Raw genomic sequence first — 23,441 nt, forward strand, 5'->3', positions numbered from 1 at the left:
GTACTTGATATTAAACACCTTTCACGATTAAAATCTAGCAGTTTAGCATTACTGATATTTTGTGGTTGGTTAGTAGTACTTTCATTCATTTCTTCACTGACTCAATCATATGACCCACTATATCTACCTTTTCCGTTTTCCCTTCTCACCCATCAGTCCCTTCAGATACTTGCACTCTCTCAGCATAATCTCCAATCCAAAATCATGTTCAGTCCCAATAACTCCACCACCAACCCCCTCAAACAACTCGTCGACACCATCTTCTCCTACGACGGCACTGTCATGCTCGCCGCCGTGGTCTCTCTTCTTCTCGTCATTCTCTTCGTCCTCATCCTCCACATCTACGCCAAGTGGTTCTTAGCTCAAGCCCACCGCCGCCGCCGGGGCAGCTCCGTCACCGTTTCTCATGTCCTCGGCCCGAACCGCTTCCAGAACTTCCACGCCTTCTCCTTGGACGCGAACTCGGTCACCATTAGCAATCTTTCGAGCTCTGCTTCATCCAAAGGCCTAGACTCGAAAACCATCTCCGCCATTCCTCTATTCGTGTACAAAACAGAGGAGCTGGAGGAGATGGTGGAGAAGGAAAATTACAAAAATGGGGTTTTGGAGATGGAGTGTGTAATTTGTCTGAGCCTGTTTGAGGACAACGACATGGGGAGGAGTTTGCCGAAATGTGGTCACTGTTTCCATGTCGAGTGTATCGATATGTGGCTGGGATCTCACGCGAACTGCCCAATTTGCAGAGCTCCGATAGTGGTTGATACGATGGCGGAACGGGTTGCCGGTGAAGAGGAATCGGTTGTGATTGATGTTTTGGATTCTGGGTATGTTTCAAATTGTGATATTGTTCATGTTGGAGCGATGGGTCCTGAAACCGAATCGACACCTTCATCGTCTTCGTCTTCCTCGTCATCATCGCCATTAATGGTGGGGTATTCATTGAAGAGAATGCTGAGCAGAAATAGGCCGGAAAGTGGCAAGGTTTTCCCAACTACAAATGGGAGTGATCAAACAGATGCCTGAGAAACTGTCTAGTGTTTTAACTTTATCACGTGACAGCGCGTGATTGGCTTCAGATAATATTACAATGTCATTCCCGTCGCGTGAAAGTTCTCATCGAGAATCAGAGATTAGAGAGAACTGGGGTTCTGGGGTTTGGTTGTAAACCAAATTTGTATAGATTTCTTGCAAGTAATACATCGAATCTTTTGTGTTGTATTTTTGGTGCGTATCAGAAATGCCTTTTGTTGACGTGAGTTGTTGAGTGAGTTGTTCATACCTCTCTGGTTGTTATTGTTTTTCTGATGCGACTTTTGCTAAAAAATTTGGGTCGGTTTTGATATGAAAAGGCATGGATCAGAGATTTTGGATGTGACATGTACAAATAGTGTGTAGTTGAGTGGGGTAACAAAACAAGGGTGCCAATTTGCAGTTTTCGGGCACAATTCTGCAGTGAAAAGGAGACCATTGGAAAACTTTAAGCTTAGATTAGTCTCATGTTCGTAATCCATACCGTATTTGTAAGGAGTCATGAATTAGCACACAAAAAAATAAAAAGAGTAACGTGGTAAAACTTCGTACTAGTTTGATGCCGTTAGCGGTTAAACTAGGAGAAAATTTTTAGAACAGACGTCCAAACTACGTGTTATTTCTGCTTGTCCGGACATCTTTGGTGTTTGGGTGCACAAATACGCAATAGAACTCACATCGGCTTCTACACAATCAGTGGTATTACAGCCTACACTATACTCAAAGATTTGGAGTATTTTGATGATTTGCTAAAGCAGTAGGATGTTAAAATGTATTGGTAGGAGTGTGTTCCCCCTAGAGGTAAGCACCAGCGAGCAGCGGTAAACTTAGTAGAAGATGTCAGCTTAAGTAATGTAAATAGTGGTGAGATTCCAATTTCCCAAAACCCAAATACATCTCTGTGATGTTCCGCCACAGAGGGTGAGTCAAGGCTTCAGATCAAGCCGAAAGACATTGTCCACGAACAACATGTGAAAATTCTAGCTGACCTTAAGCTTGTTCATGGTACGAAAGAGGCTATGTTAGCCCAAAGGCAGTTATTGGTAAGTTAATGAGTTTATATTAAATCACAATAACGTTAAGAAAATAAGTTAGAATTAGAATAGGTTCAGAGTTCGATTCTCTTCATCGTAATAAAGAAAAAAAAATCTAAACATTGGAATCAAGAGATGATGTTAACTTTTTGACAAAAAAGAGATGATGTTAAACTAGAGTCATGGAGTTGTGAGCTTGAACAAAGTCATAAACGTAATTTGACTTTGTTCAAACTCATAGTGTTTCAACATAGATTTTTGGATGATTCGGAGTATTGAATATCCAAATGTTTTAACTGATTTTAATTTTTTTTTTTTTTAAAGTTAAAACAACCGAAGTATTGGATACTTAATAACACACAAAAAAAGTACCGTGTTTCAAACATCTAATCCAAATTAAACAAAATTTGGATTGAAGCCCTAAGATATGGAACTAGTTTGTAGGCATCACCGATAATAGATGGGCAATGTAGAGGGACTCATGTCTTTGACTGGAGACTGGAGAGGCCCTGTGCATGACGAGGACAAGAGGGGTGCTGTCATGTCGTTTGTCCATGATTTCTGGTCAATGTTTTGGACCATTGTTTTCGCATATATGCGTGAAGGAAGAATAGTCAAGAGCAAACTCTTGTGAAATTGTGATGGTGGCTCACTGTATGCTCTATGCTCTTACATTTAATACATAACTTTGCCTGGATTTCGGGTATAGCTGCATTAATTTTTGTACATTGTCCTTGTTTTTTGGATCAATCATGATTTTTATGCCACATTTTTTAACGTTGCAAAAAGAGATATCGCTAAATTAACAACTGAACCAATGAAACGTTTTTTAAATTTTATGAAAGGATGATAATAAATTAGGTGAGTCGAACTAAACATAAAACTTGGTCGTTAGGCTACAATAGTAGTGGCCTTCCTCTCTAAACCCACACAAGGCGGATAGAAAGAACAAGACCCCAAGTTTAGCCATCAATATTACAGTAAGCTACTTTTTTCCGGCTTAGAACGATAAAGTGGTTAAGTTAGGACAATATAAATATTGTTGGTGGTTGACCAAATGGACCTAAAAGTTCTCATTTTTGTGTATATGCCACTGCCAACGGATTTGTTTATAACTTCATGTATAATCAAAGACTCTTTTCTGACAAAGATTACAAACTCAATTAAGCTTTTTCTTCCTTCCTTATAAACGACAAGACAATTAGTACTAAGTTTATCTAAATTACGAAAAGAACAATTTGAATAAGATTTATACATACTTTAAAGCGTAAAGATGAGTGATAAAATCACATCTTGGAAAATCTGAATAGACAAGAGCCGAGAGGCATGGTAAGGCCTTGGATTCTCAGAAGTATGGCCTTTTTTTAGTAGCCAAATTGGGCCTTGGGCAAGTGAACCTCTATTTTGGCTCCTTTTCAAATTTTAAAGGGATACTCAAAGAAAATTACTTTTATCATTTTCTTCGAAGTAGTCATTTCTACTTTTATATTTACGTAACCTAAACATACAAGTTTATATTTGTGTGTCAAACTGTGTATAATAAGCTAATATATATAAAATGCATACATAAAGTATTGACTTTGAGAAGCCATTGACGTGATCAAAGTTGAAAGACGAACTTTCAACGATCTTTCCCTTTTCTACACGCCTTATGCATTTCTAGTATGGGGTAGGGATTTGTGCTACAGTTTGTATGAGAGGAGGAGGGGGAGAAATTAGCCTTGTTGGCTTGAGATCGCCCCTTTTATAGGTGAAAATTTATGAAATAAAATTCGATAAGGAGGTCATATTAACTAAAGAGAGTTGATGACTCGGAGGGACAATCTACAAAGCGGGCAGCTTGACTGAACGGTCAGCCACTTATCCACACACTCAGAATGATATGTATGTTGGCACTTTGGCAACACCTTAACCATCTCTTCTCCTTCAAAAACTCCAAGACAAATGCAACACTCGATGCCAATGGCTTCAACGTCAAGAACAGTACTAGGGTTAGCTATTACCACCGATCGATGCAAGACAACCGGCAAGCTATCAATGGCAGCAGCCTCGAGCCCCAGTGACTGATGCACTTGTGGCAAAGATGCAATATTTGTAGCCCTAGCGGTGGTTGTTGAGAGGCGACCTTTGATACAAGCCCAATGAGCATAGAAGAATAGGGTGGCGATGATGAAGATCAGAGAGAAGAAGAGGACTAGTAAGTGGCCTTGGCTGTAGGTGTGGAAGTCGGAGTGGTTGAGATCACTGAAATGCCGCTCAAAGAGTTGTGATTTTTCGGATGCCATTAAAATTGTAAAGGAGGTTTTGACGGGCTTTTGGTGGGTTCTCTTGGGTTTAAATGGTGGTATTGGTGTGGGTTGTGACGGCGGGCCGTGTGTTTTAGTACTCTTCGGGCATGTTCGAGAGTACTTTTGTAGCAGAATTCAGGGTGATAAGCACTTTTGATGGAAGCACTTTTATCAGTTATCTAAAAATTATTGCCAAATATAAGAAAAACTTGCATGAAATAGAATGACATGTCACGTATCCAGTTCTGGCAATAGAGGCTAGTTTAATTATAAATATGGGCTGTCAGTTCGGGCGTTAGGTAGTTGTGAGCATTTGTGTTAGTGCAACTTCTCAATATTGAACTACTTGCATGTCCTACTTATGTGTTACGTGAGTCATAGATGAGTGGATATATTGGCAACTTTTGTGTGCTTTCACCTCAAGCTCCTTTTGTTTTTCTTCTTATGTGTTGAATAATGATATTTAGGCACAAAAAATTGACCGTCTTCGTGATACATGATACAATTTTCATGCTTTGAGCTTCGTTTTGAATCGATTTTTACTTTAGTAAAAAATGAGAAAGAGGATTTGCAGTGGCAGAGGCACACCATCGCAAGGAGGTGCGATCGCACCTCCGGTCATCAGAATCCTGATGAAGAATGAAGAATCCGCCACTGTGAACCAGAGGCGGCGTTGAGGGGGAGCGAAAGGTGCAATTGAACAGGGCCCCCAAATTTGAAGAGCCCCCTAAAAAATTTTGTATCTTATATTTATATGTAATAATGTTATATATTAAAAAAAATATTTTTATTAGCACTTTAAAATCTTATAGGGCACTTTTATAAGTGTAAAAATTTTTTCTTTCTAAATATAAAAATTTGGAATGCACAATGAGATATTAGGAGTACCGATAACAACACCTTTAAAAAACAATTTTCTTTTCAATATTATTATATAATAATGCTATATATTCAAGTGAAACTCTAAAGTTAGAGTTTTTGAAGCTTTTTTTCTTTCTTTATCTAGTTGCTTAAGATTGAACTGTTTTTATTATTATTTAGTGAATGTTATGTTTGTAACTTTTTTTACTTATTTAATGACACTTGTAAACTTACAATCAGTGAGTCCTAAATGTTGTTTTGATTTAAGTTATTATTTTCTAGTACCAATATATTGTCCTATTTAATATATATATCTTAAAAGGGGGTCCTTTTATAAATTTCGCACAAGGCTCCCAAAATCTCAGAGACGGCCCTGCTGTGAACATGCATAGAAGGTGTTCGACGAAATGCCTAAATGAACGGAGACGGCGAGTTCAGTGTCGGGGAGCCCAAAAAGGCGAGCTTCTCCCCGCCGTGAATGGTGGTAAAACGAGATGAGGGTTGAGTGGTTCTTGTTCATGAGATTGAGACGAGTTGAGTCGACTAGGGGTGGTGGCTTTGCTCTTGTCTTTGCTCGCTTATCTCCTTCGTTATAACTCTATTTCATGAACGGCTTTCGCCTACGCGTTCGTGGGATCAATCTCCATTGGAATATATTAAGAGTGACCGCAAAAGATCTACGATTTTTATGACTAATTACGAACAATCAAACTTTGTAACTAGTCAACTAAAATTCTAAAATTATCGAAAATAATAATAATTTCTCGAAAATATGAAATATGAAAAATTGAATACCAAAATTCGAACGGAATTTCACATTTATCCTTTAAAAAACGGTTTGAATCATTGAATTTCGATGTGAAGTGGAACTCACACCTAATCCCAATTTTTTTTTGATAAAAATGAAGATTCATTTGCATAAAAGGCTTGTTCTAACAGAAATAACCAAAATCATAAAGTACAATTGGTCCCGGCGGGGCTCGAACCCGCGACCTTCGGCTCATAAGACCAACGCTCTAACCAACTGAGCTACGGGACCAATTTGTTATTTGTTTCTCAAAATTTTATAATATATATTGTATAAGAGGCCATGTACTTTTAATTTAGTTGCATTCCACGTCCTTCTACTTTACTATGTATAGTTAGAGATGACATAGAAGGCAGAAACTAGATATATGGTAAAGATAAAGAACGTGGGCCAACGTTTGTTGGCTATTTCTTATTTCTTTTGTCCAAGCAAAATGGAAAGCGAAAAGTTGAGCTCAACATAAAAATAAATGACTTAATTCACTGAGCTAGAAGTCTTATTGTAAACTAAATAAGTAAGGAGCTTCTTTCGCATCACGTTAGTCTAATCTATTTTTGGTAGTGATAGTGCTATCCAGTCTTCATTTTGTTCAAAAACGTTTTGCTTCTAATTAGAAGAAAAACAAAATGTATTTGGAACTAACAAATCCAAATTCAAATTCTCATTTTCGTTGCTAAATAAAAGTTACTTTTTATTCAATTTGATGCAAGAACGATATATATTGTTAGTGTTTGGAACCTCTAGGGTAGAATTCATCTTATATAACTCATAGAGGTAGAACCCAATCGCCTAATTGATGTTAACATTTTCGATTTCGTTCCTCTACTTCTTAAAAAATCCAAATGGAGCATGTGATTACAACAATGTGCCACTAGAGCAAATTCTATGCCCAAAGGGCAAGGATGGACATAGAGGTAGAGCCAAGAACAAGAGCGATGAACGACGTTTTCCGCAGCCATGAGTTAGAGCTCATCATCTTGTTGTGGAAGAAATCGAGAGCAATGAGATCGACCAGAGCCATGTAGATAAGTATGCCCGAGGAGAAGGAGCCCAACAAACCCTCCAAGATTAGGGCATTAGGGTTACTATCGTCATAACCTGTCGCAGAGAATAAGATCATCCCCAATACTATCCCCATTGGAGTTGTCACTGCAAACATGAAGCACATGTAGGCTGTTGTCCCAAACTTAAATCCTGCCTGCAATTTTCCCAACTCATATATGTTAGAAGCTAGGTACATGCAAAAGCACTTTCTTTATTTGTCACAGCATATAGATAATAGTATTCTATTTTAAACTACTCTACGATCTTTACTTAGAAAGATTTATATGGTACATGCATACCCCCACGGTTGTGTTCCGTGTCAATGAAATAAAAATACATATACGTTATGAACCATGCCTTTATTCTTGTTTCAGAACAATCTGAATTTTAGGCTCGTTTAGAAGTATCATTGAGATGACTGAAATCGTTTTTTGTGAAAATGTTCTAGAAATCAATTCGTAATACAAATCCAAATAGATATTGAAAAATTACTTTAATTGTTTCCCGCAAGAAGCACACATCTGGTGCTTTTCCTAAAAACCACTAAATATACTTTTAGAATTCAAAATAAATTTTACAAAAAATGTTTTCAATTATTTTAAAAACACTCCTTAACGAAATTTAATCGTACCGGAATATACTAGAAATTTTAGACAATAAAGTCCCAGAGTAGTAGAAGTCAGTCATCGGTCAATAACTCAAATGTAAATCATAGGCCCGCAGGCCGCAAACATAGAAAAATGTAATAAACCATAAAATCTATGTAGTCATTATTTATCTCCTAAATTCATTTCATTTTTCTGATTAGAAAGGATAGAACCATGCATCAACTAATTAAGTAAAAAATCTAATTATTAAGATATTTAAATTAATTAAATTTACCTGAGCAATGCATCCTCCGAGTCCCATCCCTTCGAAAATCTGGTGAAACGACAGCGCAGCGACCAACGGCCGGATGGTGCACTGGTTCTGCGACATCCCCATCGTCACCCCAATTATCACCGAGTGGAAAATAATCCCGATTTCCAACACCTGCGAAACCAGCCGCTGCTTCATCCGGATCAACATTTCCTCACTACCCCCACCACTGTTGCTCTCCACACCCACCGCCACCTCCACATCCACCGACAGCTTGCTATTCTTACCCTTCAAATTGCTATTCTTCCCCACCAATTCCTCCCGCGCCCCCACAGGCACCAGCTCGTATCCGCCGTGACCGTGGCCGCCGACGGCGGAGTGGGACTCCATGTGGGAGGTGGCGGTGAGGTCGACGAGGAGGGCGATTAAAGCGCCGATCATGGTGACGAGCCCCGAGAAGGGGTAGTCCTTCCAGGGGTGGTGGGATGACACGCGGCAGTCGGAAAGGGCGAGGAAGGCGTCGGGGAGGACGTGGACGAGGGAGGTGGAGAGGATGACGCCGGCGGCGAAGCACTTGATGACGAGCGTGGCTTTGTCGTACGCGGGCTTGCCTTGGAAGTAGCGGGAGAGGAGGACGGGGGACGATATGCCGACGACGCTGGTGACGAATATGGCGGCGATTGAGATTAGCTTGAGGTGCGCGGCGGCGCGTCCGTCTCGGCAGGAGAGGGACCGAGCCGTGTCCGATACGCAAGACGCCATTTTCCGATATAATCCGAAACGCAAAATTCAACTGACTCTGCGGTGCAGTTTTTTACTCTGCCCTCCTCCACCCCAAAAACCCAAAAGTTCAACTGTCTCTGAGCCCGATATAATTTGTGGACTTCTTGTCTTGTTGGGAAGAAGGAGAGAGAGTGAGAAGGAGAGAGAAGGGGAGAGAGAGAGAGAGAGAGAGGAGAGAGCGATGCTTGTGGGATTAAACTGTGTGGGTCCGGGTTGTGGGGCCCAGTGACTGTACGGTCTCGCAGCCATTTGACACGGAGGATGGTGGCATGCTGCGGTGGTGGATATCCGTGAGTTTTCATTCTTAAGTGTGGAATCGGATCCGTCAGGAGCTTTGGATAAAAAAAGTTTGGACATTCTATTTATCTGGAAAAGAAATTAGAGTTGTTGGTTTCTATGAAATAGCTAACAGAAGAAGTTAGTGAGAATCGTTTGATTTAATTTGGATGATCCAGATTTGATGATTCCTAGGTTTCGAACACTAAGGTTCGGAATGAATCCACTTCTATCAAGTGTGATATGTGTGTGTTTCCACTTCCAAATTTTTTTTAAGTAATGAAGTTAATTGCTTTTGTATACTAAAGAGAAAAAGGAAAAAGTTTTTTTTTTTTTTGAACAATGAAGAAGAAGAAAAAGTTGGCTACTTTTGTTCTTATATGGATCGGTCGATGGTGAATTGAAATGTGAGTTAAATGTTAACTTTGCTTCGAAAATTTGTACATTAAGTTATGAGCTATATGGTTGCTTTTAGACTGTTAGAAGGTAAATCAACGCAAACAAATTGGCAGTTGATGGAGAGGTCTAAGATCTTCTAAGCACTTTGTGCAAGATTTTTCACATCGAATTTAGGGCACGCTCTTTTGAAATTTGTGGTTCTACGATGAAACTAATACAATATTCTCGACACGGCCTTTCATGTTTTGTGTAAATGACATATTCAAGACTTTTAATTTCATTACCCAATTTGTTTTTAATATTTCCATTGATGCATTTAGTCGAGCACTTGGTGAGTATGTTGTTATCTTCCTAGTTCTATCGATAACTTTCAAGGCTTGATGTCGAGCATCACTTGTCAAGGCCTGCCGAATTCTGTGTAAGAGGCATTTTATTGAACAATTTGTGAGCATTCTAAAATCTCATAGTGAATGGATATAGAATCCTCCGACCTTATACCAATTAATTTCTCAACTTCTTTAGATCCTGGAACCCATAGGATAAGATCCCTGAATCTGTCACTGCTTATGTTTACTTGTGAATAATCTGCTCATGATAGTATTACGTCATTAGCGTCCATCTAACCCGATGTAACTAACACGAATTTCACAGTGAATGCATCTAAATTAGTAACTTTTATTTTCAGTTCAAATTTTTAATTTGGAAACCTTTTTCTTCCCGAAGGAGATGCATCATTTTCAACAAGATGGCTGAGTATGAATTCCATTAATTTGTTGAATGAAGTCACCTTCCCAACCAAAAATAATACAACAATTTAAAGTGGTGGGGTTCTAATATTGCTTTCACTAATGCAAGCCAATCAGCTGATGACTCCTCAGCTATGAAAATTGATCAACCATAGCACTTCCTAAATCACTTTAATTTCTTTGTTCAATATAGTAGACGATTTAAAGATAAAGATCTATTTTTTATTGTGTTACGGATTTATAAGTGTCTACCACTAAGTTCAATCATGCGGTTTATAATTTTAACAATCTAGGCTCAATAGTTGAGGTAGGTAATGGGTCATTGAGCCTTTTAAGTGTATTTTTGTGGAGAGTATGAATCTCTTACCAGAGAAATAAGGGATTTTGTATGTATTTATAAGTAATTGAGTTATTTCTCATATTGTCAATTAGTTTTGGGAATTGTTATTAGCATTTCAAAAATCTTATTCTACACTCCTCACAAGTGTATTTTTTTTTCTAATTATAGAAAGTTTGGAGTTCCAAATGAGATTTTTGGAGTGCTAATAACAATTCTCTTAGTTTTATGGTGGAACCTTAACTTTTTTTTTTTAATAGTGGAACCTCAACTTTCTTTATGGTATCATGGCAGATTGTTTCATATGTGGAGTCCAATGACCACATGTGTTCTATGTCACACGATTTGTTTTGTACATGTTCTAAGCTTGAAAATTCGGTATGCGTAAAGAGGCGTGTTGTCACATGGAAAAAAGAGGGACCTACGTACTTATCAACTTTAAGTGATTGTATTTATCTTATGTCAATCTATTCATCATATAAAAATTCTCTGATACTCTGAAATATAAGCCTACTCTTAACTTTTTAGCTGTTCTTGATTTTGTATTTTTAACCAAATATCTAACAATTATAAAAGCTGGAGTATCCAATACTCCAAAATATGATGGAAAAAACCATCATCCTATGCTACTTGAGCTTGAGTACACTTTTTCTTGCATTTGAGTTGACGAAATTGAAAGATATAATATTGTTATTTCTGAAAGAGAATTGTTTGAAGATTTTGGTTGTGTTTTAGGCTTGAAGAAACAAGAGGGTACATTGCAGGAGTCCAGCAAATACTAGTCAAATGCCCAGCAATTCCAGCTTAGGAGGATTTCCCTCTCAAAGGCCCAACAACTCAGTTGTTTGGACTACGTAGCAGGTTCTCTCCCAAAGACCTTTGAGACTGGTCTGGTAAAAGTTTGGATCAAATCCTGGCCTTTCCAATGCTGGGTCAGTTAGTGTTTCTCTCATTTGGACGAAATATGCGAACGTACAATCTAAGTTGACGAAGATCCAACGGCTGTGATCAGCCGAGTTCATTAGCAGAATTGAATTCGAAAGACCCGTATAATTCACGAGTAAACCGGTTTGATTTTACAAATTTTAAAAGTAGATCTACGCACGCCTCCCAGTGAAGATAAAGACACTTGTCCAGAAATTATGGTGCTACACGATATTAGACCACATGCGAACTTAAGTTATGTTTGTGTAACTTTGAAGTAATAAGTTATTGATTTGGATTTCGATGGGGGATAACAGAGAAGTAGACAAAAATATAGAATAAACCGAGGATGTAGATGCACAATATGAAATTGGTGCAGACAAAGCTGAATTTGTGCTACCAAATATGGAAGAAGAGTTAAAACCAAAAGTTAACACATAACAGTATATGCATTCATAAATTTCAGCAAGTTTTCATCAACACAACTGATCAACCCAAGTCAATAATATTACTCCAACTCAAACTCAATTTAAAAATATAAACACTGAACACATTATGTCAATAAGTATTCATAAACCTACACTAATCCTAAACAAAGCTTCATGAACTTAGAAAAATTTAGTTCATTCAGAAATTTCAACAAGTTTTCATCAACACAAGTCAACCAAGTGAGAAATATAACTTCAACTCAACCCAGTCAACAATATAAACCCTAAACACAACTTGTCAATAAGTATTCATAAACTCACATCAACCCTAAATTTCCACAAATTTAGAAAATTTCATTAATGCGTACTTATCCCCTTCTAATCTCTCTCTCATTCCCTCCCCTCCTATTTGAACGGTTACGATTAAGTTATATCAACATCTTATATAAATTTTTTTATAGAGACAAAAATACAAAAAGCAAAATATGAGAGAAGGGGATGAGAATAGGAACGGAAAGAATCTTAATCTCTTAAAAAAAAAAGTGCACTTTTGAGAAGCTTGGTCTCACTTGCTTTTACTTTTAGACCAACTCCAATGGTGAGCTAAAAGCCAAATTACTCCCCAAAATTTCCCCCCAAACGCCCTCCAACCCAAGGGGAAATTTTGAGCTAAATGCTAAATGCTAAACCAATGCCAAATTCCCCCCGAAATTTAGCCCAGAAATCGGGGTGAACTCTACCTAATATTTATCGGAATTTAAATTTTTTTAGATTAAAATGTTCATAAAATTAATTTACGATAGTCTACATATTTATTTATTTTTTTAAATTAATTTAACAAAAAAAAAAGCCTAAATTCATTCTTTAATAATCCGGGGCTAAAATTTTAAGGTAGAATGATTGGAGTAGAAAAGCTGTTTTTGGGCTAAAAGCTAAATTTTTCGGGCTAAAAATTTTGACTTTTAGCCCAACCATTGGAGATGGTCTTATGAGGTTTTTAACCTATGATTTTATTAGAAAAAAAAAACACTTTTTCTTTCATTTACCAAATGAAATTAATTTTTCAACTTTTTTTAAATGTTGGTTTTTAAAAATTTTAAGCAACCTTAAACGAGCTCTAAATTTGAAAATGAAAGTTGTTAGTTGTTAATAGTGGACTTTTTCTCCTCTATTTTTTTTTTATTTTTTTTTATCAATGTTACTTAATGGATTTGCATCAATTGTTATTTTTAAGTATAAATATGTAATTATTTATATGTTACATTATAATTTTAATTAAAAAAACAAAATCTCCTAACCCCTCGCCCAGACCCCTCCTCGCCATCTAGCAATTTTTGGAACATTGGTTTAATTAGTGAAATCCTTATGTTTATCTCTACTAATTAAGGAAGTTCTCTTTGTCAACCAAAAAAGGATGAAAAGACAACTTAGTTTTCAATCACACAAAAAACATGATGGGCAATAATGTATTTTCACAGGTCTAAATTTTACTGTTTTTTATTAAAACTTCACCTACAAGTGATGTTAAAATACCTCTAATATTAAAAAAAATAAAAATATAAAAAACTAAAGACAAAAACCTCCTACTCCCCCCACGTTCTCTCTCTCCTTCTCATTTTCTAAAAGAATGTGTTCATACACACAAAGTATGTAGACAAATGCTAGTCTCATTTAACAGTCTACGAAAAATGAAAGTTACTTCTTCCAAACGTACGTGGTGACTAAACTTTCAAACTCTTGATGTTAAAACCTTTGTCTTCTATGTGAATCTTACAAGAAATGATTTACATGGTAGCGACATAGCAGCGACATGGCAACTCAATTAAACCATAAACTCAACACTTTATATTAACATCCCAGGAGGATCCTGGAGATCCTCAAATCATGACCGTTCATTGTATATCGTACGACTAGTGTTCGTCACGTACTATTCATATTTAATTTAAAATAAAAGTATTTAAAATGATTTCTGACCGTACGATATACAATGAACGGACATGATTTGAGGATCTCCAAGATCCTCACAAAGAGGATCCTCATTCATTAACATCGACCGCAGTACAGCTGACTTCAGGGCGGCGGAATGATTAGTCTTCGGTCCAATTAAAGGTGTTTTGGTCATCAATCATATATTCCTCAGAAATTTCCTTCCAAGGCAGTGGCAAGCTTTTCAAAGAACAATACATGCATTGCTCGTATGAGCAAAGTTTTGTACTTATCTTAAGCAATTCAGATCATAAATTGGCTTTATGTTCAAATTCATGAGTCACGATTCAATGTGGTCCAAGAGGCTGTTTTTCTCAACTACTGTGAATAAAACGTTTGCTCAATCCTTTTGTTCTTATTGACTAGAGAGCTAGATTCAGAAGAAAAAGGTTGAAAACTGGAGATAGAGAATCTTGGGATTTCTCTGCATATTGTTAAAAAGTCTCTCTTGACATATTAGGAACTTGGGATTTTTTAACCAGATGGTTCCGTTAAGTAGTGATTTTGACCTCAAAAGGAACACTCTCGGCATTGAGTTCTAAATTGCATTGGACCTACAGATAAGATTATGCCTTTTGTTACGATGTTCAATCTTTTGCACTAGATTCAGCAACTTCAACTATATTTGTGAAAACACAGGTGCACCAAATAGGCAACAGTATGTAGGGATAAAGATATTGAAAAGAAATGAGCGTCTTTATGGTGAAAGTGGTTTGGCCGTTTGAATGCCAAATTCAGAAATGCACTTGTGAATAAACGAATTATAGAACACCTTACTTCACTGGGAAAGCTGATGAAGTGACCTCTTTCGGTGAAAGAATCGAAAGACTCTTTGCTGACTTAGATTTGGATAGAAAACCAACCGAACTAAAAGAAGTTTTGTTTAACCAAACGTACTCCTAGACTGACCGTTTCTACAACAACAATGATGTTTAACCAAACTGAATATGGCGCCGGTTTGTCAACTCAGTGATGTTTAACCAAAATGAATATATATGTGTTGACAGAAGGATAGGTGAAGCAGTTAGTATTTTTCTCGAAGTTTGATAGGGTTTCGCGTAGAGAATATATTTGCTTGGCGCGGCTTGGCACCTGATAGAGTTCAATTGCAATTCTAACTTTATGGAACATCATCCTGTAGACTCAAACTCTGCTAAAATGACTGGGTGCGACCAATCACTTTGCGTGCAATATCCTTCGGCCATTCACCCAAGATATTTTCAAAGATAAGACATGCCTATATTTGAGCTTTCTTGGGCTTCATAGCTAAAACCGTCAGCACAATTTCAACCTATCTTCTACGTGCTAATTACTAACCCATTTTTATCTCATCATTGAGTGAAGAATCTAAAGCTAAGAGTGCTACATGCTGTTAATTTAATATTGGGTTTAGATAATGCACAAGTACATGCATATTTGAACTTCTTGCAGCCCACGACTTTTAATTGGATCAACACATGCATTGTTTTGATCCCATATCAGGGATATGATTTGCATCCCATTTATCTTGCATAAAAAAATGTCAAGAAAATTTTAATGAACTCAATAAATAATTATCGTGATTAAAAATTACAATATTATTTGTCAACGATAATTGAAAGTTATCTTAACAACCATCTAACAATCTAGAATTATTGTTCATTCAACGGTTTCAATTGCAAACAGTGAGAAAATTGAATTCCACTAAACATTATAGCTGAGCTGGCTCTCCCTGGTTTACTTTTCCATGCCAACGGGACAGCTTTTATACTCTCTCATTTTCCTACTAGTCCATGAGAAATTGATGAACGGGGACAATGAGCCTCTCGATCACAGTTAAACCCAACTGTCACCAGACATTATCCTCATATCTTAATTAACCACCATCATTAGTGCTAGTGCACATGCATGCCTCCTTATTAGTTGAAACTCTAATTTATTTAATTGCAGCTAGTAATGACCACCACCACACAAAAAAGGCAAAGAGGCTTCAATTAATTCCTTGTTTGGCAGGAGATAGAAGTACGCATAAGACGCTTAACTAACTCATGTTTTATCTAATCTTTGTCCTGACCATGACTAATGACTTATAACCTTAACCCTACTTTGGTCTTTTCCACGTACGATATGAGAGGGATGTGAATTTTGTAGCTCCTCACATTTGGCTAGCTAGTGACAATATATAATACCCAAACAATATGGAAAACGAACTTAAATTTCAGGTATTTATGTGGATCTATATTTCAGACGTTGCATTGCATCATAGTCTATAAATAATGCTCGAGATAATCATCCATGTATGAGTGATCGACATTTAATCGGCGGTGTATTATGAATCTCAATTATATATATGCATCTACGGTTGGGAATCCTCTGCTACTTCGATGACTATTCTAACTCAGGTCTTGTATTATTGTACTTTGTTTAATGTATACTGGTCATCATATGACGTGCATTAGTACTACAAAGCATGCTATTATGTATAGCTTTCAATTTAAATGGGGTTATACAATAGCACGTTGTGGTGTCTATCCAAGAATGTGACAGGACAGAAGCATTGGAGGGTCCAGCTAAAATCTTTACCTCATAACGAGATGGGTACAAAAATTTGGACCACCTTGGCCTAATTGATAAGTTTGAATCATGAAAACGCAAAATCAAAATCACAAACACACAAAGGACACCGATGGTGGCACCTAATTAAGTAAATCTATCGAGATTTTGTGTCACGACGTGAAAGGAACAAGAGAAAAGCTCCAAAAACAGTGGACATGGAATGAAGGGTAAGACTTATATCAAAGAAAACATTATGAGGTGGGGTTAAGTTTGGCTTCTCTCAACATTTTTCAATTTTTTTTTCCGCAACAAAGCAGCCTATGCTGCAAAAGGGCCAAAGAAGTTCAGTTCGTCATGACTCAGGAGATTTTGCATGGACGGAGAACATCTGCCACATGAACATTGTTTGAACCGTTAGATCAATATAATTAGCGGTTCAGACAAAGTTCAAATTTTGCATGCATGGCAGAAGTTCCGTTGTCTCATACCTCTCTTGGATCTACAAAGAGAGATTTTGTTGGGTGGGTTCTTGTGAATTCATGGACACTATTAGTTCTTCTATCTTCACTTTTCAAGGCCTTTATGCACCACAAATCTTCATAACATGAGAGCAATTTCCAATGTGGGATGTGATGTCTCACTGGATCACAGCCCCCAACTTCTGTCACTATAACCTTGCAATTCTCTGAAGTGGTAGCAGCCATGTTGTGCACAAACTGGCAGAGAGCCCTCACCAATTTTCCTGACAATGGTCCTTCATGGTGCAACCCATACATGAAGTAAAATCCAAAAGGGATAAAAAAATCAGGCATGGAAGGCAGTAATTTAAAGCAAGGAAAAACCCTAGCCATCCATTTCCAACTTTTTGCATACATTAAGCAAGATAAGGGTGCATTCCCTAGCCTCAGGTTAAAAAGCTCCCCACTATTCCACACACTAAGCATAGCCCAACTTTCAGGTAAATGACCATGTACCCCAAAATCTTTCAACTCTCCTCTAGGGTAAGCCACCCAAGTCCCCAAACTCAGCTTATTCCCAAGCACTTTATCTATATCATGAGGAAAAAACTCAGTATTTGCCATACACTTTCTGTAGAGATATTCAGCTTCTTCAACCTTCAACTTTGCAATCTCAACGTTGGAAGACACGTGGCGGGGCCTGTAACGAACCGGGTTCACCAGAATCGCTGGCGTCCGGAACCTGACGTAGCCAAACTTTGTTATGAAAAGTCTGACTGACGCAAGGTTATCTTTCTCCGTAGCCATGTATGCATAATCAGCATCATTGTCTATGAACCATTCTTCTAATTTGCTCACAAGGTTTGACCCAATTCCTTTTCTTCTATACAGCGGTGAAACCCTAAGGCCTAAGATGTAGCCAACTTTGGCCTGATCATTAGGTGGTGGCTTCTTGTGGTGAACTGTGACCACCTTTATAGAGCCTTGGATGACCCCAACCAACTGGTTGTCCAACTCAGCCACCTATATGAACAGATTAATCGATAAGATGTATAATTGATTGGAAACTAAAGAAGAATATTATCGAAAAATAAAGAATGAATAGATTGTTGTAACGTACCAGCATCTTGTGCATCGGACTGCTTCTGATCCTACATATGGGGTCACCCATCGTATCGGTGAAGAGAAACACACGTTCGGATGGCCCTACTTCACATCTTCGTTCGAGATCTTCCACTCTTCCTCTATCCACCAGCCCGTCATAGCTTCGAATTATAGCCTCCTGAAATCCCATGCCGGAATTTAACCTTGTCGTCCAAGATATGTACGATGATCAGTAATCTTGGAAGCGAAACAAGGGGGAGGTTTGTAGGTTTATAATTCTATAATAAAGAGGGGCTAAAGGCACAAAAAATGCAGGCTATTTTATCAAGCTTGTTTGGCCTGAATAATTTTCCGTAATGATAATCATGGAGGCATTTATATGGAGCTGGGGGCACTTGGAAATGTTCTCTATCCTCAACATCAACCTAGTCCAGATACAAGAATAATATTATATACTAGACAAAAGGGTGTTAAACAAACAAATAGATTGTGTTTTTTTGTCTTTAGCTTTGAATAAAAATAACGGAACAAGTTTCAAGTTCGAATTTTCCTCTTGAGAAAAGAAAATACCAATCAATGCGAAAGTGATATATAGTTGCATGCATGTGCTACTTTGAAACTTATTCTGTTTAACGAATTATAAAAAATTATCACATAATTTGGTAACCAAAACCAGATTTCTCTAAAATTATTGTACTTAGAGGGAAATTTTTACGTAAAAGATATTGATATGTCACACTTCTAATGTATATTTAACACAATCTGATAATGTTCCGAATTAAACATCTTTAGACTTACTAATTAAACCTATCAACGTTCTGATAACCTCAGGCTCACCCACTTTTGCACGCCTAAGAAATAAGAGTATTATGTCGTTGGCCGACCCCGATAGATTAACCTATTGAATTTACCAAAGTATTGGCTTATTGGGTATAAAATAGAGTACCACTCTTGCCTAATATCATGCAGGTAATAGTTACACTCCACTATGTCACCAACCTTATCGATGCACCGTACAGTCGGCAGGGGCCAATATTTATAGATATACTATAGATAATGTGGATTATATAATTAAATAATTGAAGATGAAATATCACCTAATTAATTAATTGAATTTGTGTCGGCGGGCTACGTGTACGCTTGTATAAAATTGTTGGTTTGCATGGTATACCATCAGATGATTAATTTAAGTTGTGCAAGGATTATTTTAATTAATTATCAGTTTGGAAAGGAGGAAATGAAATCCCTTTCCAACCACACTAACTTTTTCTCATTTTTGGACTATTTTATATGGTTTTTGTTGTACGTGTGCTTGTGGCGTTGTGTGGCTGATAACCTCCATTTTTAAAACACCTAGATTCGGAAGTGAAAGTGAAACCCCACTTAAGTCATGCTGAGCTCTCTGCTAATGAAGCAAATATTAATGATAATACTTGCCTAATGCGCCTTAAGTGCGGGGAAATTAAAGAGATTACAAGACAAAATGAGAGATGAAACTAAATTTCTTCGATGAAAGAAAGCTAGGAAATTGAGAACGCAGTGGAAACTGATTAAGAAAAGCACAATTAAGAACTGTGAATCAAATTCAATTATCTCACGACATAGATGATTGTCTATAAAAAAAGTATACGTATTAGACTTCTCTCTGAATTGCACGCTGAAGATGGTGGCTTGTGAGATTTGCAACAAATTGGGATGTGTATGAGGCCATTAAGCAGAATCCTTTTCACAATCTCATCAACAGAAACCCAAATAGAATGACAAAGTAATCATTAAAAATATGTATAACAGAAACCCTAATAGAAAATAGCACAATCACTTCATAATATTGCACCAAGCACTTACATTCACACAAAAAACAAAATAAAAATGGCACAATATGCCCTAACCATTGCTATTGTGCTCTTTTTCATGCTTCTTTTTTCATTATTTTGTGGCCCTTTAATCATGTACTTAGTTCCATCCCAACTTACTAATTAACCTTTCTTTCTTAATCATTAGACCTTCCATTAATTTAACTAGAAAAGACACGTTCACCAACAGCAATGTGTACACGTGTGTGTAAAGGCTATGCTTTCCCACCCCACCAGAAAATCACTCTTTGCCCCAACCCACTACCACCAAGGGGGTTGTGATCTTGCCACTACATGTTTTACATGAAAACTGAGGGTCCCTTCTCTAATGATTCAACACTCCACAACAAAGTGCATCTTCCAATTGAAGTCTGCAAATCTCTCTCTGCCTTGTGGTTTTTCTTTCCATGCATTATGTTGTCCCTCTACATATGCTTTTTTTCTCAATATAATTGGATGCTTTGAAGCTAGCTACAAGCATTCCTAATATGCCCAATGAGTAGGGAGGCGAATTTATGATTGGAGAGCGTGGGTTCCTTGATTCTTCTTTAGTATGGATCATGTTGTAAAGGAGATAGGCATGGAGATCAATTATTTCAGTAGTTTGCTAATTGACACTTTAGAGTAATGTTAGGTAGTCAAATTTTTAAAACCAAATTGTAAATCATGTGATGTGTTACTAATAAGAAATAAGCACGTTAATCAACATTTAAGTAGTAATCCAATTATCAACAACCACGTCATAAGGTTTACACAATTTGATGTAAATAGTTGGTCTCCTAGTATTGCCCAACACTTTATATCTCATACGTACCAAGATTTTCTACAAAAGTATAGATAGTGATTCTGTTGTCTCATGTTTTTACTTACATTTATTCAATTCAAATATTAGAATTAAATAGAAGAGTGTAGCAAAATAAAATTGAGAGCGAAACTTACTTTTCTATTGATATTCATATCAAATTAGATCGACAAGACTCATCTTCTCTAGTAAAGTGCTGAAGATTCACCCCATGTATTGGAAAAAAAAATTGTGATTCTCTTATGATCTATTTAATTGATACATTAATTGTACATCAGCTTAAATCATTCTCGTGCTAAAAGAAATGTGATTCTCTAAAACTGTTTGGATCAGATTAATATTAATTTTCAAGAAAATACTTTTGAATCCAACTTTTTTTAAAGTTCAATTCTCAAATGTGATTTTCTCACTAGTACCAAAAACAGTTTGCGCGATGCAGGTACCTTCGTCGCGTAAAGTCAAAAAACGTTGCCTGAAAATTAGCCCAAAGAAACCTGCGTCACACGCCAACCGTTACGCAAAGGCAGTGAAAGCGGGTTTGCGTGACAAAGGGAGCACTTGGGTCATGCAAAATGTCTTTGTGCAACGCAGGTTACTTTCGTCCCGCAAAGACACTTTGCTCGACGCAGGTGCTTTCGTCGCATAAAGACACTTTGCACGACGCAACGCAGGTGCTTTCGTTGCGCAAAGAGCTTTTGCGCGACGCATGTTACTTCTTCGTCACGCAAACCCTTGTTTTTTCATTCTCATGCTAGCTAAAAGAAATGTGATTCTCTAAAACTGTTTGGATCAGACTAATATTATTTATCAAGAAAAATACTTTTGAACCCAACTTTTTTTAAAGTTCAATTCTCTAAAACTGTTAGTGACCGCAACTAAATTGTCCCTAACATATATTATAGCATATACATGTAGAAGTTATTCCATACGAGGAGTGTTTGGGAAAAAAATATGTTGAGAACAACATTAGAATCTATATCTTCCCTTAAAGATTAAGGATGTTGTAGCATTTGCTTCTTAGTATGTTCTAAAAGGGTTGATAGCCCCCTTACTTATCATTATCCATATCTCCACATCCAAAACCCTAGATGCCATACTTATACAATTCGTTGCTCAGGGGCCAAGTTCCTAACTGTAATCAAGATATTGAAACGTGGATACATAATAATGTGACAGGTAACTGATGGCCAATTGTTTGCATGTTCATTGGACATGTCCACAGTTGGTGCACATACAGATGGAGTATGAGAATTCTTAGATGGGATCGATATTTTTGGCAGAAAGAAAATAGGATGGTGAAGCTTGATGTGTTAATAGGATTGGTACATGACTCATTAGGCAACATGATGACCTGCGTAATTACAACATTAAGTTAGTACGCAATCCCTACCGTAGATGACCACACAAAAAGAAAGAGACTCTTGATGTGTGACTGTAATAACGTTACACCAACTTGTAGTGTCATCTTATTTATTCATAATATAATAATTCAAAAAATACTGTATTTTGATATGAACTTGTCTTCTCGTCTAATTACATCACGTGACAATATTACTAATGCTAATTAAAAACTTTTCGTAAAAAAAATCACAATGAAGACTATTTTTTTTTTTTTTTTGAGTTTACAGCAAAAATGTTATTTGAAATTGTCATAACTTTTCACTTTAGTCTTTGAGATTTAAAATCGATAAAAGTAGTCTCTAAGATTATCCACCGTCAATGCTTTTGGTCCTTATGCGACAAATTTTTGTTAAATTGAAAAAATCACCAATTCAAGTGGAGGGATTGATTTGAAAAAAATACCCTCAATTTAAGGAAATTTTTCACAAACGAACCAAAATAATTGACAGTGGATAATCTCAGGGGCCACCTTTATTGTTTTTAAATCTCAAAGACTAAAGTAAGAAGTTATGCTACTCTTAGAGGTTATTTTGGCTAAAAAACCTTTGTTTTTCCCCTCTTTTTGGCTGATTATATGAACAGTATCTATTTTGTCTAATTCACCAAACAAACCTTTAGTGGTAGATATATAATCTCCTTTTGGTCATATAAAATAATGTGTCACTGTGGGTGTTCATAGTACAAGAGCACTGAGAGTTATGTGATATCCATCCCTTGATGCATTTGGTTTGTGGTTTTGTGGTCCTTATTCCTCAGCTTAAAGAACCTTGAAATTAACTATAAGGGGAGACAACATAAAGAGCTAGCTAGCATATAGATTATAGAGATGATATTTCTTGTAGTGAGAACAAATTGATTGCTAAGCTCAAGTGCAGATGCCGCATTGCAGTATAATTCGGAATTGGAGTCGGATTATTGTATCCGCATAGAGAATTATAAAGCTGTCAAAATTTTGACAAGAACAACATACTCATGCAATTCCGTCGAATAATGTATCAATTAGTTTTTTATTTACGTAGAGGAAATATATTGTCATACCTCAAAATGAAAACACAACAGATGGACAAACCTTAAGCATTCAAGTTCAAAAACTGAATAGAACTTGTTATGGTTCCCTCAGATACAAGGCTAATTAGGTTATAACTCGAAAATGGGGAAAATTGAAGATCTGGTTAAGCTTTATAATAGGCTAACAATAATGTGGTTTAAATTCGCATTTGACGAGAATTGAACTTTAGACCTCTTACTTCCAAGTGAAAATGAATGCCGTTAGACCGTAGTTCTAAGTGACAGCAAAAAATAAATATATTTAGCAATGTTTCTGAAGTTATAGGCCTTATTCCACTTTTCTTCCTAAATTTTCAATTTGATTTTGAGCCCGATAACCTTTCAATTTATGTAATTGTCCCATCAACCATTAGTTTTGTCCCAGAGGATCCTTGCCGGATTTTCTTTGTGAGGATGTTGGAGATCCTCCAATTATATCT

At 36.9% G+C, this 23,441-nt stretch overlaps 4 protein-coding genes and 1 non-coding gene across 5 annotated transcripts; 1 reads left to right on the forward strand and 4 right to left on the reverse strand.

The window, feature by feature from the left end:
- Positions 1–1,218, forward strand: LOC103945177 (RING-H2 finger protein ATL63). The gene has a single exon (XM_009355719.2). The coding sequence runs from the start codon at positions 205–207 to the stop codon at positions 1,021–1,023; it is 819 nt and encodes a 272-aa protein (XP_009353994.2). The 5' UTR covers positions 1–204; the 3' UTR covers positions 1,024–1,218.
- A 2,638-nt stretch (positions 1,219–3,856) lies between these two features.
- On the reverse strand, positions 3,857–4,348 carry LOC103945187 (RING-H2 finger protein ATL66-like). The gene has a single exon (XM_009355729.2). The coding sequence runs from the start codon at positions 4,346–4,348 to the stop codon at positions 3,857–3,859; it is 492 nt and encodes a 163-aa protein (XP_009354004.2).
- Positions 4,349–6,177: 1,829 nt separating this feature from the next.
- TRNAI-UAU lies at positions 6,178–6,251 on the reverse strand. The gene has a single exon. It is a non-coding gene; the product is annotated as a tRNA-Ile (tRNA).
- Positions 6,252–6,795: 544 nt separating this feature from the next.
- On the reverse strand, positions 6,796–8,856 carry LOC103945198 (zinc transporter 6, chloroplastic). Its single transcript, XM_009355740.3, has 2 exons — positions 7,947–8,856; positions 6,796–7,218 (listed from the first exon to the last, which is right to left on the reverse strand). Exons 1-2 carry the CDS (start codon positions 8,682–8,684, stop codon positions 6,904–6,906), a joined length of 1,053 nt encoding a protein of 350 aa, XP_009354015.2. The 5' UTR covers positions 8,685–8,856; the 3' UTR covers positions 6,796–6,903.
- A 7,481-nt stretch (positions 8,857–16,337) lies between these two features.
- On the reverse strand, positions 16,338–18,439 carry LOC103945208 (probable N-acetyltransferase HLS1). The gene is made up of 2 exons (XM_048569143.1): positions 17,915–18,439; positions 16,338–17,817 (listed from the first exon to the last, which is right to left on the reverse strand). Exons 1-2 carry the CDS (start codon positions 18,086–18,088, stop codon positions 16,819–16,821), a joined length of 1,173 nt encoding a protein of 390 aa, XP_048425100.1. The 5' UTR covers positions 18,089–18,439; the 3' UTR covers positions 16,338–16,818.
- Between the last annotated feature and the right edge of the window lie 5,002 nt (positions 18,440–23,441).

The sequence above is a fragment of a genome, unplaced genomic scaffold (genome assembly GCF_019419815.1).
Source record: "Pyrus x bretschneideri cultivar Hongxiangsu unplaced genomic scaffold, Pyrus_bretschneideri_v1 Contig5, whole genome shotgun sequence".
Lineage (NCBI taxonomy): Eukaryota > Viridiplantae > Streptophyta > Magnoliopsida > Rosales > Rosaceae > Pyrus > Pyrus x bretschneideri.

Bases quoted from the DNA above. Each gene is read 5' to 3' on its own strand.
- LOC103945177 (XM_009355719.2), top strand. From the start codon at position 205: ATGTTCAGTCCCAATAACTCCACCACCAACCCCCTCAAACAACTCGTC.
- LOC103945187 (XM_009355729.2), bottom strand. From the start codon at position 4,348: ATGGCATCCGAAAAATCACAACTCTTTGAGCGGCATTTCAGTGATCTC.
- LOC103945198 (XM_009355740.3), bottom strand. From the start codon at position 8,684: ATGGCGTCTTGCGTATCGGACACGGCTCGGTCCCTCTCCTGCCGAGAC. The intron at 7,219-7,946 runs GTAAATTTAATT...GGAAAATTGCAG, and splicing joins TCGGAGGATGCATTGCTCAG to GCAGGATTTAAGTTTGGGAC.
- LOC103945208 (XM_048569143.1), bottom strand. From the start codon at position 18,088: ATGGGATTTCAGGAGGCTATAATTCGAAGCTATGACGGGCTGGTGGAT. The intron at 17,818-17,914 runs GTACGTTACAAC...CTGTTCATATAG, and splicing joins GTCCGATGCACAAGATGCTG to GTGGCTGAGTTGGACAACCA.